Source organism: Hemiscyllium ocellatum, chromosome 4, assembly GCF_020745735.1.
Source record: "Hemiscyllium ocellatum isolate sHemOce1 chromosome 4, sHemOce1.pat.X.cur, whole genome shotgun sequence".
NCBI classification, from domain to species: domain Eukaryota; kingdom Metazoa; phylum Chordata; class Chondrichthyes; order Orectolobiformes; family Hemiscylliidae; genus Hemiscyllium; species Hemiscyllium ocellatum.
In genome coordinates this window covers 83,067,190-83,084,055 of record NC_083404.1, presented here as the reverse complement: position 1 = coordinate 83,084,055, position 16,866 = coordinate 83,067,190, and the positions used below count along the sequence as shown (strand labels likewise).

The window sequence follows — 16,866 nt, the reverse complement described above, 5'->3', positions numbered from 1 at the left end:
TGAACCCTGGAACGTGCAACAGCCATTCTTGTCCCTGTTCTACCCACGTCTCTGTAATGGCCACAACATCGAAGTCCCAGGTACCAACCCACGCTGCAAGTTCAAAACCAGGCATACCTAAAACATTGCAGCAGGAGTGATCACTGCTGAGTCAATTTGGAGACAATGTATAGCCTCCATAATGTTGTGCAGCATGACTATTAAGTGGGATAGATTTTGAACAGGTCTAGGACCTGAAAACTGAGCATCCACGAAATAATCAGCAGTAATGGAATTATACTCAAACATCATCTGCCTCATACCTGGCAAATCCCCCACTCTACTATTGCCATCAATCCAGAAGATAAAACCTGCTTAAATGAAGAATGCTGGGAGGCATGTCAGGAACAGCACTAGCATAGGTGAAAATGAGGGATCAACTTAATGAAGCTACAAACAATACTACTTACATGGCCAACATTAAAGGACCTGAAATAGATAGCTAAGCGATCTTACAACAAATGGATCAGATCTAAGCTTGCAGTCCTGCCACATCCTCAAAGGTGGTGGAAAATTAAACAATTCATCTGAGGAGATGGCACCACAAATTTTCCCATCTTTGATGATGAAAGAGCCTAGCTCCCCAGTACAAAAGACAAGGTAAAAGTAGTTTCAACCAACTTCAGCTGACGTTTTTGATTGGACAATCCTTCACTGCCTCCTTCTGAGGTCCCCAGCATGCCATTGTTCAAACAATTTGGTTCACTCCATATGTAATCAAGAACTGGCTAAAGGCAGTAGAAATTGCAAAGGCTATGGCCCCGACCACATTCTAGCAATGCTACCAAAGACTTATGCTCAAAAATTAACCATAGCTCTAACTAAGCTGTTCCAGTACAAATGCAACACTGGCATCTACTTGCAATATGGGCAATTGCTTAATTATATCCTGTCACAAAAAGCACAATCAATCTAATTTTTCAACTACCATCTACTCTCAATTATCAGAAAAGATGTAGAAGGTATTAGCAACAGTGCTATCAAGTGGGACTTAAATGAACGACTCATTGATGCTCTTAGGGTTCAGCCAGACTCAGCTTCTCATCTCATTGCAAATTGAACTCAAGAGCACATGTGAGGGCTGTTGTAATAGGAGATTAAGACACTGTAACAATCTGTGATGATGTCATGGAGCTATACATTATTGAGTATAAATACCATTGTGTGGGTGGAGTTAGAACACTCTGGATGAAGACTACAGTTCTTACAAAGTTAGCCAATATAGTTTTAAAATCACCAACAGCATCAACCAGGAAATAAAAAGCACAGAGCTATCAGCAGCTGTGAAGATAATATCTTTGAACAGAACTTCTCCAGAGAAACCACCAGAACACCAAGTGACAAAAAGAGCCTTTTATCGCTGGGAAATAAGCCTTTATAGATAGGAGTCTGAGCAGTAAAAGCCCGCTAGAATGACAGGAGAGAAACTCAAATTGAGTATCTGAGAAAAAAGGCTGATTACTGTGTACCCAGAACAGGCTTGATCCTTCAGAGACACACAAATTTTAATCTTCATCTGAAAACTAGGCAAGAGGAGAGTTAAGATTTCTAACAGTGAGTTCATAAGTTTTGTTGACATTTCTTGAACTAAAAAGTTAACATCAGTGAGTTAAGACCATTCTTCATGTATTGACTTAAATAAAATAGATTGGAAAGAACAAAAAAGAGCAAAAATTGTTGTTGCAATTCAAAGTACCAAGCACTAAGAGTGAAGGTACTAAAGTCTTCATTACTTTCAGGAGTTGGATCAGAAATTCAAAGTTTTATTTCAAAAATAAGAAATTTTATCAATTTTACTCAATAAAATGTGAAAAATTGGATCAAGCAAAATTATGTGAATCGGAACACAGCATTGAATTTTGGAAGAAAATATCTAGGACACACAGAAAATTGCCGCAACATCATGGCCAATATCTTAAGTAAAGGCATAAAACATTGAAACATTGAAAGTTTCTACCCACGGATTTGTTTGGGAAACCCTTCAGCCATCTTGGAATATCTTCAATTCACCTCTATTAAGAAGCCATATTTGTAAAGGAGAACCAAATTTTCATTGAAAGCAGTAGTCAAAACAGCAGAAATTTTAACACCTTTCAATTTTTATGCAACAACAAAAAATCTTTATGACAAGGATGCAACAACTATCTTAATCAACAAATAACACAATAAGGCAGCAAAATGTTTATAGTACAAGAAGATCAAAATCTTATGCAGATCAAGAAGATGATCAATAATTTCAAGTGCCTATCAACCATCAAATTACTAATAGAAGAATTTCCTACACAAATCTTTTCACTGGAACAAATAACCCTTTCAGATCCATTTTGATGGATCAGCAGATTAATGGCAAGTGTGGAAAGCATTATCTCTAAGATTTTGAACAGCTTCAGTACAGGAAACCAAATTAAACATCAGTCAGGTTAGCAGACCTCTCTTGTACTTGAGAAGAATGTTAGATCACGTGTTACACAGACAACAGATCAATGAGAAACAAATTGCGTTTGTCAACCTCATGACAACTTTTGATCTACTTTTCATTGAAATAACAAATAAGACCCTGGTGAGATGACACTTCAATAGTAATGTCAACTTCCAAGACAGTCTGTAGTTTTGTATATACAGGTTGTTTATGAATCTATCTGAACCTTGTAGCTATGGAAACTTACAATGAGAACTCATTTGTAATGGACTTGTTCTCTTAAATAAATCATTTACTGAACTCTACCATTCAAAAGATGATCTAATTCTCAAACAAGCAAACCAAATATCTGTGAATACAAAATCTAGTAAACTGTTCAAGAAACATTATATTGCAAAAGTTCAATTGAATGCTAAACCTTCTACAGAGTGTTCCCAATTTAAAGCACAATAAACATCTAACCAGAAGAGACAGACCTCTATCTGAACAATATGCTGTATTGTCTATTGCTAATAACAAATTCTACATTAAATCTATTGCTGCAGTGCAACTACAACAGTGTTTAAATGTTGATGTATCATGACTAGTGTTACTTTGATGTCTAAGCCCGAAGACAGTACTTGATTTTGTTTTCACCTTGACCAATGTATGAAGAACCCAAAACTCAGTGTTTCATCAAACCATGATAAAAGGGAGGCTGCCCTTGACATCAAAGCAGCATTTAACTGAATATAGCAAATGGGTCATAACAAAACTGGAGCCAATGGAATCAGGGAAAACTGTGTGCTGATTGGAGTAATGCCTAGTAACTGCCAAAGCATGATAGTTGTGATTTTTGAAGGTCAGTCATCTCAGGTCCTGGATATTTCTGCAAGAGCTCCTCAGGGTAGTGTCCTAGGCTGAACTATCTTCAGCTGCTTCATCAATGACCTTCCTTCTTTCATTTGACCAGAGATCAGAATGGTCACGTAACTGCAGCATGTTTAGCATTATTTAAGACTCCTCAGATACTGAACCAGTCCATGCCCATATTCATATACAGCAAGAACTGGACAATAAGCAGGCTTGGACAGATAACTGACTTAGGTAAAAACAAGGACTGCAGATGCTGGAAACCGGAGTCTAGATTAGAGTGGTGCTGGAAAAGCACAGGTCAGGCAGCATCCAAGGAGCAGGAAAATCGACGATCCGGGTAAAAGCCCTTCATCAGGAATAGAGGCAGGGTGCTTGCAGTGGAGAGATAAATGACAGGGGGTTGGGTTGGGGAGAAAGTAGCATAGAGTACAATAGGCGAATGGGGGTGGGGATGAAGGTGATATGTCAGAGATGAGGGTGGAGTGGATAGGTGGAAAGGAAGATAGGCAGGTAGGACAGGTCATGAGGGCGGTGCTGAGCTGGAAGGCTGGAGCTGGGGTGAGGTGATGGAAGGGGAAATGAGGAAACTGGTGAAATCCACATTGATGTCATGGGGTTGAAGTGTTCCAACGTGGAAGATGACACGTTCTTCCTCCAGGCGTCGGGTGGTGAGGGAGCAGCAGTGGACGAGGTCCAGGACATACATGTCCTCAGCAGAGTGGAAGAGGGAGTTGAAATGTTGGGCTACAGGGTGGTGGGGTTGATTGGTGTGGGTGTCCCGGAGATGTTCCCTAAAGCGCTCTGCTAGGAGGTGTGCAGTCTCCCTAATGTAGAAGAGACCGCATCGGGAGCAACAGATACAATAAATGATATTGGTGGATGTGCAGGTAAAACTTTGATGGATGTGGAGGGCTCCTTTGGGGCTTTGGATAGAGGTGAAGGAGGAGGTGTGGGCACAGGTTTTGCAATTTCTCTGATGGCAGGGGAGGGTGCCACGAAGGGAGGGTGGGTTGTAGGGGGGGCGTGGACCTGACCAAGTAGCCACGGAGGGAATGGTCTTTGCGGAAAGCGGAAATGGGTGAGGAGGGAAATATATCCATGGTGGTGGGGTGTATTTGGAGGTGGCGGAAATGTTGTCGGAAGATGTGGTTTATGCGAAGCTTGGTAGGGTGGAAGGTAAGCACCAGGGGGGTTTTATCCTTGTTGCAGTTGGAGGAGTGGGGTTTGAGGGCGGAGGGGCAGGATGTGGATTAGATGCATTGGAGCGCATCTTTAACCACATGGAAAGGAAATTGTGGTCTCTAAAGATGGAGGCCATCTGTGGTGGAACTGGTCCTCCTGGGAGCAGATACGGTGAAGGCAGAGGAATTGGGAATATGGGATGGCATTTTTGCAGGAGGTATGGTGGCAAGAGGTATAATCCAGGTAGCTGTGGGAGTCGGTGGGTTTGACCTGTAACATTTTCAACACAGAAGTATCAGTCACTGACCATCTCCAACAAGACAAAATACAACTACCATCCATTACCATTCAATGGATTTTCCATTGCTGAATCCCCCACTCTAATTATCCTGGGACTTTCCATTTTGGGAATTCTGGACTGAATAACTCATCTCCTGACTTCTCAAAGCCTATCCATATCTACATGACACGTCAGGACTGCGGATGACTACACTCCACTTGTCTGGATGACTGCAATTCCAACAATATTGAAAAAGCTTGACACTATTCAGATGATGGTGCAATCCCACATGATCACCACCCAACTAATAACTCCAACATTCACTTCCTCGACTGCCCAGTGCCAGTCGTATGCACCAACTACAAGATGGACTGCAGCATCTCACCCATAATCCTGAGATAGCACATTGCAAATCCAAAACTTCCAACACTTGAAAGGACAAGACCGATGTTTGCATGGTTATATACCTCCTATAGATGATAAATATAAGATATATGGCAGTAGTTCAAGAAGACATCACTGACTTTTCAAGAGAAATTAGTATGGGCAATAGAAGATGAAGTTACTGGATTGTCATAAAAATTATCCTTCCCTGTCTGGTCTAAATGTAACTGCAGTGACTGACAATGAACTGTCCTTATTTAGTGCCAAGTGAGCCCTTGAGTTTTATCAAACTGGCACAGAGAAATCAAACAAGAATTAAAGTGGACAAGTGACTTGGCATACACTTAGATAATGTAAATGACAAAGGGCACCCTCTGGTCGATCCTGCAAGGACAGCTTTCTCCACAAACTAGTCACAGAGTCATTCAACATGGAAACAGACTCTTCAGTCTAACTAGTCCACGCTAACCATGTTCCCAAACTAAACTAGTCCCACCTACCTGCATTTGGCCCATATCCCTCCAAACATTTCCTATTCATGTACTTATCCAAATGTCTTTTAAAATTGTAACTATATCTGCATCCACTACTTCCTGTGGAAGTTCATTCCACACACTAGTTACTCACTGGGTAATAAAGTTGCACCTCATATCCTTTTTAAATTTTTCTCCTGACAACTTAAAAGAATGGCCCCTATTTTTTAACTCCCCCACCTTAGGGAAAAGACATCTTATCTGTGCCCCTTATGATTTTATAAATGGTTATAAGGTCACACCTCAACTTCCTACACTCCAGTGAAAGAAATCCCAGCCTAGTTTCATAATTCAAACCTTTCGATCACAGCAACATCCTCATAAATCTTTTCAGAACCCACTCCAGTTTAATGACATCCTTCCTATAACAGGGCAACTAGAATTGCATAAAGTACTCCAGGAGAGGTCTCACCAATGTCCTGCAAAATCTCTTCGTGACGTTCCAACTCCTATACTCAAGATCTGAGCAATGGATGCAAACATGTTAAACACCTTCTGAACCAACTTGTCTAACTGTGATGCAAATTTCAAAGAGCTATGCCCTCAAACCCTTAGGTCTCTCTGCCTACAACACCACCCAGTGTTCTATGTCCTGCCTTTGCTTGTTTTATCAAAATGCAATACCGCACGTTTCTACAAATTGTACCGCATATGCCACTCCTCAACACATTGATCCAATTGATAAAGATCTATTTGTGATCTTACATAAACTTCTTCACTGCCCATGATACCACCAATTTTGCTGTCATCCATAAACCTATCAACCATGCCTCCTGTATTCCCATCCAAAGCATTTATATAAATGACAAAAATGGACCCAGTACCAATCCCTGTGGAACACTGCTGGTCACAGTCATCCAGTCTGAAAAACTACCCTTTGTCTCCCATTGTAAAGGCAATTTTGTAACCAGTCAAGCTAGAAACTGACAGAATCAATGTCCCAGATACCTCCATCACCATTCCTGTGTATGATCTGTCCGACCGGCAGAAGCAACCTTGCAGAGGTAGTTGTATTGTATTTTACAGTTAGGTGGCAATGACTAAAGAAGGCCTCAACATTGACTCTGGATTTAGGTCTATTATGAGCAAGGAAAACTCCAATTGATTACAATCCATCAACTTTCTTCAGCTGACGAATCAGTGCTCCTTCATTGTGAGCATCAATTGGAAGAAACACAGGGTAGCAAGGATACAAGTTGTACTGTAGGTGAAGAACTCCCATGCCCATCAGCAGGCCAGACACAGTTGTAGCATTCTTGCCCAAACTTGCTGAGTGCTGGAGAATATATTTATTAACGTGTGCCAGCAGCAGGGAGATAAACCTATTAAACATTATCCCCACCAATCTAACTGTTTCAGATGCATCTGTCCGTGTGTACTAGAAGAACTGATCACCATAGCTATGCTCTGAGGACAATCTCCACTGTGCGGTGTAGCACTACAATGATGCTAAATGGGGTAAATCCAGAATAGATTAATAAAGTTACGATGGACAGACTGGGAAGTAGAGGTAAGTTTACCCATGATGTTCTGAATGATGGAGCAACCTTGCAAGGACAATAGACTGTTAGTTCCTGTTAGTTCTTACGTTTTAAACATGATTACATACATACTAAACAGTGGAAGCAGCAGCTATAGGTGAACTTCAGTAACTCCACAACCCTTGGATCAAGTCGTTGTTCTATCACACCCAGCATCTACCTGACATATGAAAAATTGGACAAGAATATATAACCTCCAAAATGGCTACTTACAACATCATCAATTGTCAACAAAGTGGTTCAAGGTATGATCGAGAGTCTCATTAAATGGAAATTGTCGAGCAATAGGCTGCTCATTAATGCTCAGTTTGGTTCTGCCACAGTTACTTGGCTTCAAACATCATTCCAGTCTTGGATAAAAGAGCACAATTTCTAGAGGTGTAATGGAACTGATTGTCCATGACACCTAAGTAGTACTTGATGTAGTTTGACATGAAGAACCCATCCTACTCAAGTTTTGATGAATGATGGATGATCTTATCAAGGCACATATAATTCTGAAGGATCTTGATAACTAGGATACCAGGTGAACGGTTCTGCTTGTTAGGGAGACTAGAACTGGGGGATAGACTAGTTTAAAAGTCCAAGCTCTCCCTTTTGAGACTGCCATATAGAATTGTTTTCTGTCAAAGGTTGTTAATTTTCTAAATTCTCTTCCATGTGACCAGTGGATTCTGGGTTGAATGGACAGATTATTAATCTGCAAGGGAATCAAGGGTTGTGGATGGCTGTAATCAGAATTGCATAGGCCATAATGTTTTTGAATGACAGAGAATTTTAAGAGAACAAATGGCCTAATCCCACTTCTATTTTTTATGTTCTTAAGAATCCAAGCAAATTTGAAGTCAATGAAAATAGCAGAAAATTTTCCATTTGTTAGCTGGATTTTGCATAACTTCTAAGGATAGACCAGATCTAAAAGTTGAAGTTCTAAATTGGAGAAAGGCCAATTTTGATGGTATTAGGCAAGAACTTTCGAAAGCTGATTGTAGGCAGATGTTTGCAGGTAAAGGGACGGCTGGAAAATGGGAAGCCTTCAGAAATGAGATAACGAGAGTCGAGAGAAAGTATATTCCTGTTAGGGTGAAAGGAAAGGCTGGTAGCTATAGGGAATGCTGGATGACTAAAGAAATTGAGGGCTTGGTTAAGAAAAAAAGGAAGCATATGTGAAGTATAGACAGGATAAATCAAGTGAAACCTTAGAAGAGTATAAAGGAAGAAGGAGTATACTTAAGATGGAAATCAGGAGGGCAAAAAGAGGACATGAAATAGCTTTGGCAAATAAAATTAAGGAGAATCCCAAGAGTTTTTACAAATAATGAATGACAAAAGGGTAACTAGGGAGAGAATAGGGTCCCTCAAAGATCAGCAAGGCGGCCTTTGTGTGGAGCCGCAGAAAATGGGGGAGATACTAAATGAGTACTTTGCATCAGTATTTACTGTGGAAAAGGATATGGAAGATATAGACTGTCGGGAAATAGATGGTGACATCTTCAAAAATGTCAATATTACAGAGGAGGAACTGCTGGATGTCTTGAAATGCACAAAGGTGGATAAATCCCCAGGACCTGATCAGGTGTACCCTAGAACTCTATGGAAAGCTAAAGAAGTGATTACTGGGCCTCTTGCTGAGATATATTGCCACCGTGGGTGGCACGGTGGCACAGTGGGCGGCACGGTGGCACATTGGTTAGCACTGCTGCCTCACAATGCCAGAGACCTGGGTTCAATTCCCGCCTCAGGTGACTGACTGTGTGGAGTTTGCACGCTCTCCCCGTGTCTGCGTGGGTTTAGTCCGGGAGCTCCGGTTTCCTCCCACAGTCCAAAGATGTGCGGATCAGGTGAATTGGCCATGCTAAATTGCCCGTAGTGTTTGGTAAGGAGTAAATGTAGGGGTATGGGTGGGTTGCGCTTCGGTGGGTCGGTGTGGACTTGTTGGGCCGAAGGGCCTGTTTCCACACTGTAAGTAATCTAATCTAATCTAATTTGTATCATTGATAGTCACAGATGAAGTGCCGGAAGACTGGAGGTTGGCTAACAGTTTAAGAAGGGTGTTAAGGACAAGCCAGGGAACTATAGACCAGTGAGCCTGACGTTGGTGGTGGGAAAGTTGTTGGAGGGCATCCTGAGGGACAGGATGTACATGTATTTGGAAAGGCAAGGACTGATTAGGGATTGTCATCATGGCTTTGCGCGTGGGAAATCATGTCTCACAAACTTGATTGAGTTTTTTGAAGAAGTAACAAAGAAGATTGATGAGGGCAGAGTGGTAGATGTGATCCATATGGACTTCAGTAAGGCGTAAGACAAGGTTCCCCATGGGAGATGGTTAGCAAGGTTAGATCTCACGGAATACTGGGAGAACTAGCCATTTGGATACAGAACTAGCTCAAAGGCAGAAGACAGAGAGTGGTGGGGGAGGGTTATTTTCAGACTGGAGGCCTGTGACCAGTGGAATGCCACAAGGATCGGAGCTGGGTCTTCTTCTTTTTGTCATTTACATAAATGATTTGGATCCGAGCATAAGAGGTACAGTTAGTAAGTTTGCAGATGACACCAAAATTGGAGGTATAGTGGACAGTGAAGAGGGTTACCTCAGATTACAACAGGATCTGGACCAGATGGGCCAATGGACTGAGAAGTGGCAGATGGAGTTTAATTCAGATAAATGCGAGGTGAGGCATTTTAGGAAAGCAAATCTTAGCAGGACTTATACACTTAATGGTAAGGTCCTTGGGAGTGTTGCTGAACAAAGAAACCTTGGAGGGCAGGTTCATAGCTCCTTGAAAGTGGAGTCGCAGGTAAACATGATAGTGAAGAAGACGATTGGTATGCTTTCCTTTATTAGTCAGAGTATTGAGTACAGGAGGTCATGTTGCAGCTGTACAAGACATTCATTAGACCACTGTTGGAATGTTGTGTGCAATTCTGGTCTCCTTCCTATCGGAAAAATGTTGTGAAACTTGAAAGAGTTCAGAAAAGATTTACAAGGATGCTGCCAGGGTTGAGGATTTGAGCTATAGGGTGAGGCTGAACAGGCTGGGGCTGTTTTCTCTGGAGTGTTGGAGGCCGAGGGGTGACCTTATAGAGGTTTACAAAATTATGAGGGGCATGGATCGGGTAAATCGGCAATGTCTTTTCCCTGGGATGGGGTAGTCCAGAACTAGAGGGCATAGGTTTAGGGTGAGAGAGGAAAGATATAAAAGAGACCTAAGGGGCAACATTTTCACGCAGAGAGTGGTACGTGTATGGAATGAGCTTCCAGAGGAAGTGGTGGAGGCTGGTACAATCACAACATTTAAGAGGCATTTTGAAGGGTATATGAATAGGAAGGGTTTGGAGGGATATGGGCCCAGTGCTGGCAGGTGGGACTAGATTGGGTTGGGATATCTGGTCGGCATGAATGAGTTGGACTGAAGGGTCTGTTTCCATGCTGCACATCTCTATGACTCTATGACTCTATGAAATCTCCTTTAGTCTTTTCTCCAAGGAAAACAATCTCAATTTTTCCAATCTTTCCTCATAACTGAAGTGTCTCATCCCTGGAACTGTTCTCATAAATCTCTCCTGCCGTCTCTGCAATATATTCATATCCTTTCCTTAATGCAGTACCCAGAACTGCACACATAACTTCACTGAGTTTTAAGTAATATCCTATATCAGTTTATCACAATCTCCCTGCTTGTATACGCAATGCCTTTATTTCTGAAGCCTAGAATGTTGTATGCTGGTCTGTCTCACCATCTTTGATGACTTTTGTACATGCACACTCAGACCTCTTTGCTCCCACACATCTTTAAAATCGTACCCTTTATTTTATGTTATCTGTCCATGTTCTTTGTACTGAGTGCAACACTTACAATTCTATGCGTTGAACTTCATCTGTCATCTATCCTCCCACTTCACTAATGTGTCAATGTTCTTTTGAATTTCTAGATTAGCCACTTCATACTTTACAATTCTCCATGGTTTTCTGTCAAGTAACATTCACACCACAAAAGTGCCAAGCAATGAGCATCTCTGACAAGAGAGAACCTCACTATCTCCAATTGACATCCAATGGCATTTCCATTGTTAAACATCTCAACTCCCTCTCACCTCCCCGTTGTTCCATCATCACCATCCTGGGATCATTATTGACCAGAACCGAACTGGACTGGTCATATAAATATGATGGCTATATTCTGTGACGTCTAAAACATCACCAGACACCCCAAAACCTTACCACCATCCATACGTCATAAGTCATGAAGGTCATTGAATATCCTCCACTTGCTTTGGTGAGTGCAGTGACAGCAACACTTAAAAGCTTAACGTCATCCAATACAAATTAGCCCATTTGATCAGCATTCCATGCAGCATCTTAAGTATTCACTCCTTCCACCACAGTGGTGCACAGTGGCAGCAGTGTGTATGTTTTGCAGGAAGCTCTGCAGAAAATCCCTAATTCTCTCATATGAAATTTCTAAATTTATGGCCACTACCACCTAGAAAAACAATGTCAGCAGAATGTTGGGACATTACCACATGCAAATTCTCTTTCAAGTCACACACATTCTGACTTGGAACTATACTGCCATTCTTCATTGATATCAAGTCAAACTCCTGGAAATCCTCCCTAACGTAGAGGTACCTTCACCACACAAGTTTACAAAGACAACTCATCACTAGGTCTCAAGGGCTAGTACTGGTCTTGCCAACAATATGCATCCTCTGAATGAATAAAAAAGTTACTCAAACTATTCCCACTTAGTGATTTTTTAATATCTCAAAATTCAATAGAACACTTTTTTAGGTATTCATTCACAGTTACAGCTGAACATTGATAGAATCAGCACAATTTTGAATCAGAAAAAGTTAATTCTAATGAAAAAGGTGACCCTACTAAATGCTCCTTTAAGCTGCCTCACATAATAAATACTAGGTTTCACAACCCTGGCAATGCATTAGTGATATAAATCCATGAGTATGAAAGAAAAATGCCTGACTAATGATGCAAGGATAAGTGAGTTATGCTTTTGTGGCACAAAAGTGAATTAAACTAAGGAATGTGTGGTCCAGAAGTTGATATTCTTTCTTACACATAGTTCTTACTTGGAGTGTCATTTCATTATTTCTGTAGATGGAATGATATATCACACATCTTTCAACGTTTGAAAAAATATATACAATGATTGTTCTGAAAAGCTGTTAACAATGCAACAGGACTGTTAGAATCTGTTCAACAATGTGCCAAACACTGCTGCCAGTTATGGGATAACTACCTGTGGGAAAAGCATGTTTTAGCATCACTGCAGGTAGTTATCACAGTATTGAGAATACTGAAAATAACACCGTCACCCATGCAATTAGATAATAATGAACCAGCAGGCATGTGTACACTTGGGAGACAAGTGGGGTTACCATAGTGATTATAGTTATTAGATTGCTTTTATTTTAAGGATAAAGCTTTTGTAAAGTATTTTCCATCTTGCCCATTTGCCTAACACCTGTCTGAAATGCACTGCTATGCTCCTGACCTGTTCTCAGATGTGTATGAATGGAACACAGACTACACAGTGCAGTGGTTGCAGAGAGTACACTCTCTCTGATTTTCCCTCCCTATGGTAACTACCCCCCATTCAATGCCTCCCATAGCAGTCTAGCTCACAGAGGAGACTCGGCATTTGGAAGATCAAAGATGCAATCCCTCATGTCACTGCCTTTTTGTGCCTTGATATGCTTTTCATCCATACTGCAGTGCTGTTTTACATTCAATTAATTTTATATTCAAAAGAAAAACTAATTTAGTAATACTCCAGTAAATGTCTTTGTTTCATTTCTGTTTAAAATGCTTTTCAAAAAATTGAAATCAGTTCTATTGCACTGAGTGGGGATGAATACCAGTTACTGTTGAACCAAGTTCAACAGTTAAATAGAGCTGAGGATGAAAGATCCTTTACTATTACAGCAATCTGTTAGTCAATCACACCACTGACTTTGATTTTACAATGATCTAATAATTCATATAACACATTGATGTCAAAACGGTGAAAATGATTTCTTATTTTCAGAGTCATGGTGCAAGACAAAATAATTTTTAAAATGAGTTGTCAATGAATAGAATACTGCAGCATGAAGTCTGAAGGTTATATTCAAGACTGGATTATGTCAAGTAAATGCCTGAGCATACTTTGCCTTCAACTTCCTTCCAAGAATCATCTAATTAATAATAAGACAAGTCTTGTAACTGATATTTCATTGCAATTACATAAACAGGAAGGATAATTAAAAGATATTGGATGTCAACAATAAGTTACAAACGTCCTTTCACAAACTTCTACTAAACTCAAATTGATGAAACAGGAAAATAGTTTCTTTAATCAGACTTTCGTCATTCTTTTTGTATGTTGTTTGTCTTATTTTTCATGTATTAATTTATTTTACAAATATAGTTATGCAGGTCATCAGTGGAGGAACAACAGCATGTTGTGGCTGGAAGACTAACAATGGTGATGAAATAGACTTGAAGATTCAGTGTCATACGATATGTGCCTTCAATTGGGTTTATCAGTCTACTATTATCATGTTTCTTTCAGCAATGATTACTAAGAAATGCATCACACGATGTATATAATACAGGAGGATTATGATTGAACCTTTCATTGTTCTGCCTCAGATCAAGTACTGATGATGAGTCACAGAAAGGAAATAAACTCACATAAACAAGATGGTCCAACACTAACAATTCAGGTCAGCTATGTATGTGGCTATCCACTTTAGCATTTGACTTGTCTTTTGCTATAATTTATAGCACAATTTGGCTTTCGTATGTGCCTCAACTATTTCAAATAATTTATACCATGATTAAAGCACCAGTATGAATTCAACATCTGGGCCTTAAGAGCCACTTGGAGCGGAGCGGGGTTCATTCAACACTAGTCACATCATGGAAATTCAACTTATATACAGTTGATTATTGAAGGTACAGGTTATTTATTCATGAGGCCCACCACACGCTGGGGTAAAGAAGAAATATGAACGCAGGACCATTCAACCGGAACACCCTGTTCAAGAACAAATTGGGCGAATGCTTTCAGGTTAGAGATTGTAGAACAAGAGGTCTTAACACGTCCCCGGGTAGATGTTTGTTTAATGGGGAGGGCGTGTTGAGTTATTGTTGCTGCACTGCAACCCCCACCCTGTTTTACTGCCGGTTCCTAAACTCATGGCACAGTTAGCATGTCTCATCAGCACCAGCCTCTCTGGGGGAATGTGTGTTGGATAGGGAGGGGGGCTAACAGAATGGGTTACTTGTTGACGACGTTTAGCAGAAGCGGTTTCCTTCTGGCTGTCGAAGATTGGAATGGTCCTGTTACGGGAAGGAAGTTAATTTGTAAGTTGATCCTTCCCTCCAAAGTCAACTTTATGGGCGTACTTACTGAGGAGTCTCAAGGGCCCCGTTACTGAACTAATTTGTAATTCCCTCCTTTTAAAATAACTCCACATGAGCTTGCTTTTCTGCTGACAATCAGTTTCCCAGCTAACCCGAGATCAGGAAAGGCAGCAGAGAAAAGCAAGCGGCTGCCTCCCACCCCTTGCCCGGCTCCCAGTGCCTTTCTCTGGCTGAGCAGAGAGTGTGTGGAGCTGCTCTCTGGCTGGCTGGCTCTCTCACCCACCTGCTGGCCAGGGTCTGCCGGCAGTGCTGCCTGAAGGGCATCAGATGGTAGTTCATGGCATCCAGCAGCAGCTTCTGACAGACCGGGTCGGTGCGCATGAAATCCACCGACTGCACCCTCTCCACGAGTTCGGTGGCGGGGATGAGGGCGAAGCGGAGCCGCTTCATCAGGTCGGGGGCGTGCTGCATGCGGGTCTCCCGATCGTGTTCGAGCCAGAGCACGGACATCTGGAAAAGGGCCAGCTCCGACTCTACAGGTGGCGGCATCGAGTCCATCATAGCACACACCTCCTCGAAATTGAGGAGCAGGATGTCCTCCACAAAGTACTTGTTGGCCAGCTTCTTGGTGTCGTCCAGGCCGTGGATAGCCGCGATCTGGCAGATTTGTTTGTAGTTCTGCATGGAGATCTGGTCGTTGAGGAACTGGGCGCAGAGTTTAGTGACCGGGGGGATGTGGAGGATCTTGCTGACCGACAGCACGTCCTCCACCGTGTCCAGTGACAGGGTCATGTTGGCCGTATAGATGTACTCCAAGACCAGGCAGACTCCGGTGGCCGAGCAGCCCTGGAGCACAATGTTATTGATGGACCTGGACACGTCCTCGGCTGGGGAGGAAGGGGTCCGGCTGCCCGGCTCGTTGGTGCTCTCCTTGCACTGGCTGTTGGAGAAAAGCGATCGGAAATACTGGGAACAGGAAGCCAGCACCGCTTTGTGGCAGTGGAACTGCTGGCTTTGAGCTGTCAGAGTCACATCACAGAAAAACTGTTTCCTCCACAGAAGGTTGAGGCCATGGAGGAGGTTATCACTGTGGCTGGGGTCGAAGGTGGACGTCCTGTCGCCAGATCTTGACATGGTATCTAACTTTGGAGACCTCCTGAAAGGGCACACATTGCACACAGTCAGATTCACAGGCGATTCCCCCACCACCCTCCCCGCCACCCTAAAACCCAAACATCCCCATGGAAGTAAAGCAAGGCTCCTGAAACCAGCACTCCATGAAACAGACACACAAACATGTTGCAATTTTGTTACAAAAACATCGATCTTAAATGCGAAATGTCTCCGCGGGCTAAACGATTGCGGGACTGCTACCTATTTTTTTATTTAATGCCCCTTATTATCTTTCATTTGTTTCAGTCTGCACATTTTAAACAGCACACAATGAGTGTGAATGTTAAGTCACCCTCTGCATGTTTGTCCTTATAAACATTACAGAAATGGATCAGGTAGAAAGAGCAGTGCCGTTTGAATTCAAGGTCTAATTTGCTGCTCTAAAACAGACCACAGATGAAATAGTTAAAGTTTCATGTTTCCTAATGATGTTTTTGTTTGAAACGATCAGTTAATCCATGAAAAGCCGTGCAGTTGTTTGGTATGGGTGGGTGGGGGGGGGGAGGGTGTTGGGGGGGTGGTGGTGGTGGGTTGAGGTGGAAGAACAGACGTCAGGGGTCAGATTCTTAACAGAAATAAACTTCAAACATCAGAAGCATGCCATACTAGGTAAAAGCTGCCGGGCTCGCATGCTGTTCGTTACATGCACGGATCCCCCCCTTTTCTTTTAAAAAAAATTGAGCAATAGCCCCTTGTTTGATCAAGCTGCTGCCCGAGGACTCTCACAGTGCTGTTTATTCACCAAGGTACCTGTCACTGTCTCATCTCCCCAGTGTTTCCCACTCGTCACCAACGTACAGAGGCCACAAACTTACCTGTATACGCTGGGCTGCAAACTAGCGTCCACTTCGATCAGACCCCCACTTTTATATTTTTTTTTCCCTCCTTTTCTCTTTGCTTCGATCCCCCAGTAAAATCCGTATCCGATCAAGCTCCACGCGTTGCAACTTCAGCAGTTACGCTTGCGAGGTTTTTTTGTCGTTCATCATTTGATATACTGTCTCCAGAATTAGCAACAGCAAGAAGTCTGAGAGCAGCTTTCGCAAAAAAATGTACGTGTGACAAATTATGCTACCAAGAAACAA

At 42.1% G+C, this 16,866-nt stretch overlaps 1 protein-coding gene across 1 annotated transcript in view; it reads right to left on the bottom strand.

Annotated features, from left to right (window-relative positions):
- The window catches only part of klhl14 (kelch-like family member 14), a 182,113-nt gene extending 166,356 nt beyond the window's left edge, over positions 1 to 15,757 (bottom strand). The window contains exon 1 of the mRNA XM_060824369.1: positions 14,892 to 15,757. Coding sequence (XP_060680352.1) covers positions 14,892 to 15,742 — 851 coding nt within the window. The 5' untranslated portion in view covers positions 15,743 to 15,757. The remainder of the gene's footprint in view (positions 1 to 14,891) is intronic.
- Positions 15,758 to 16,866: the final 1,109 nt, after the last annotated feature.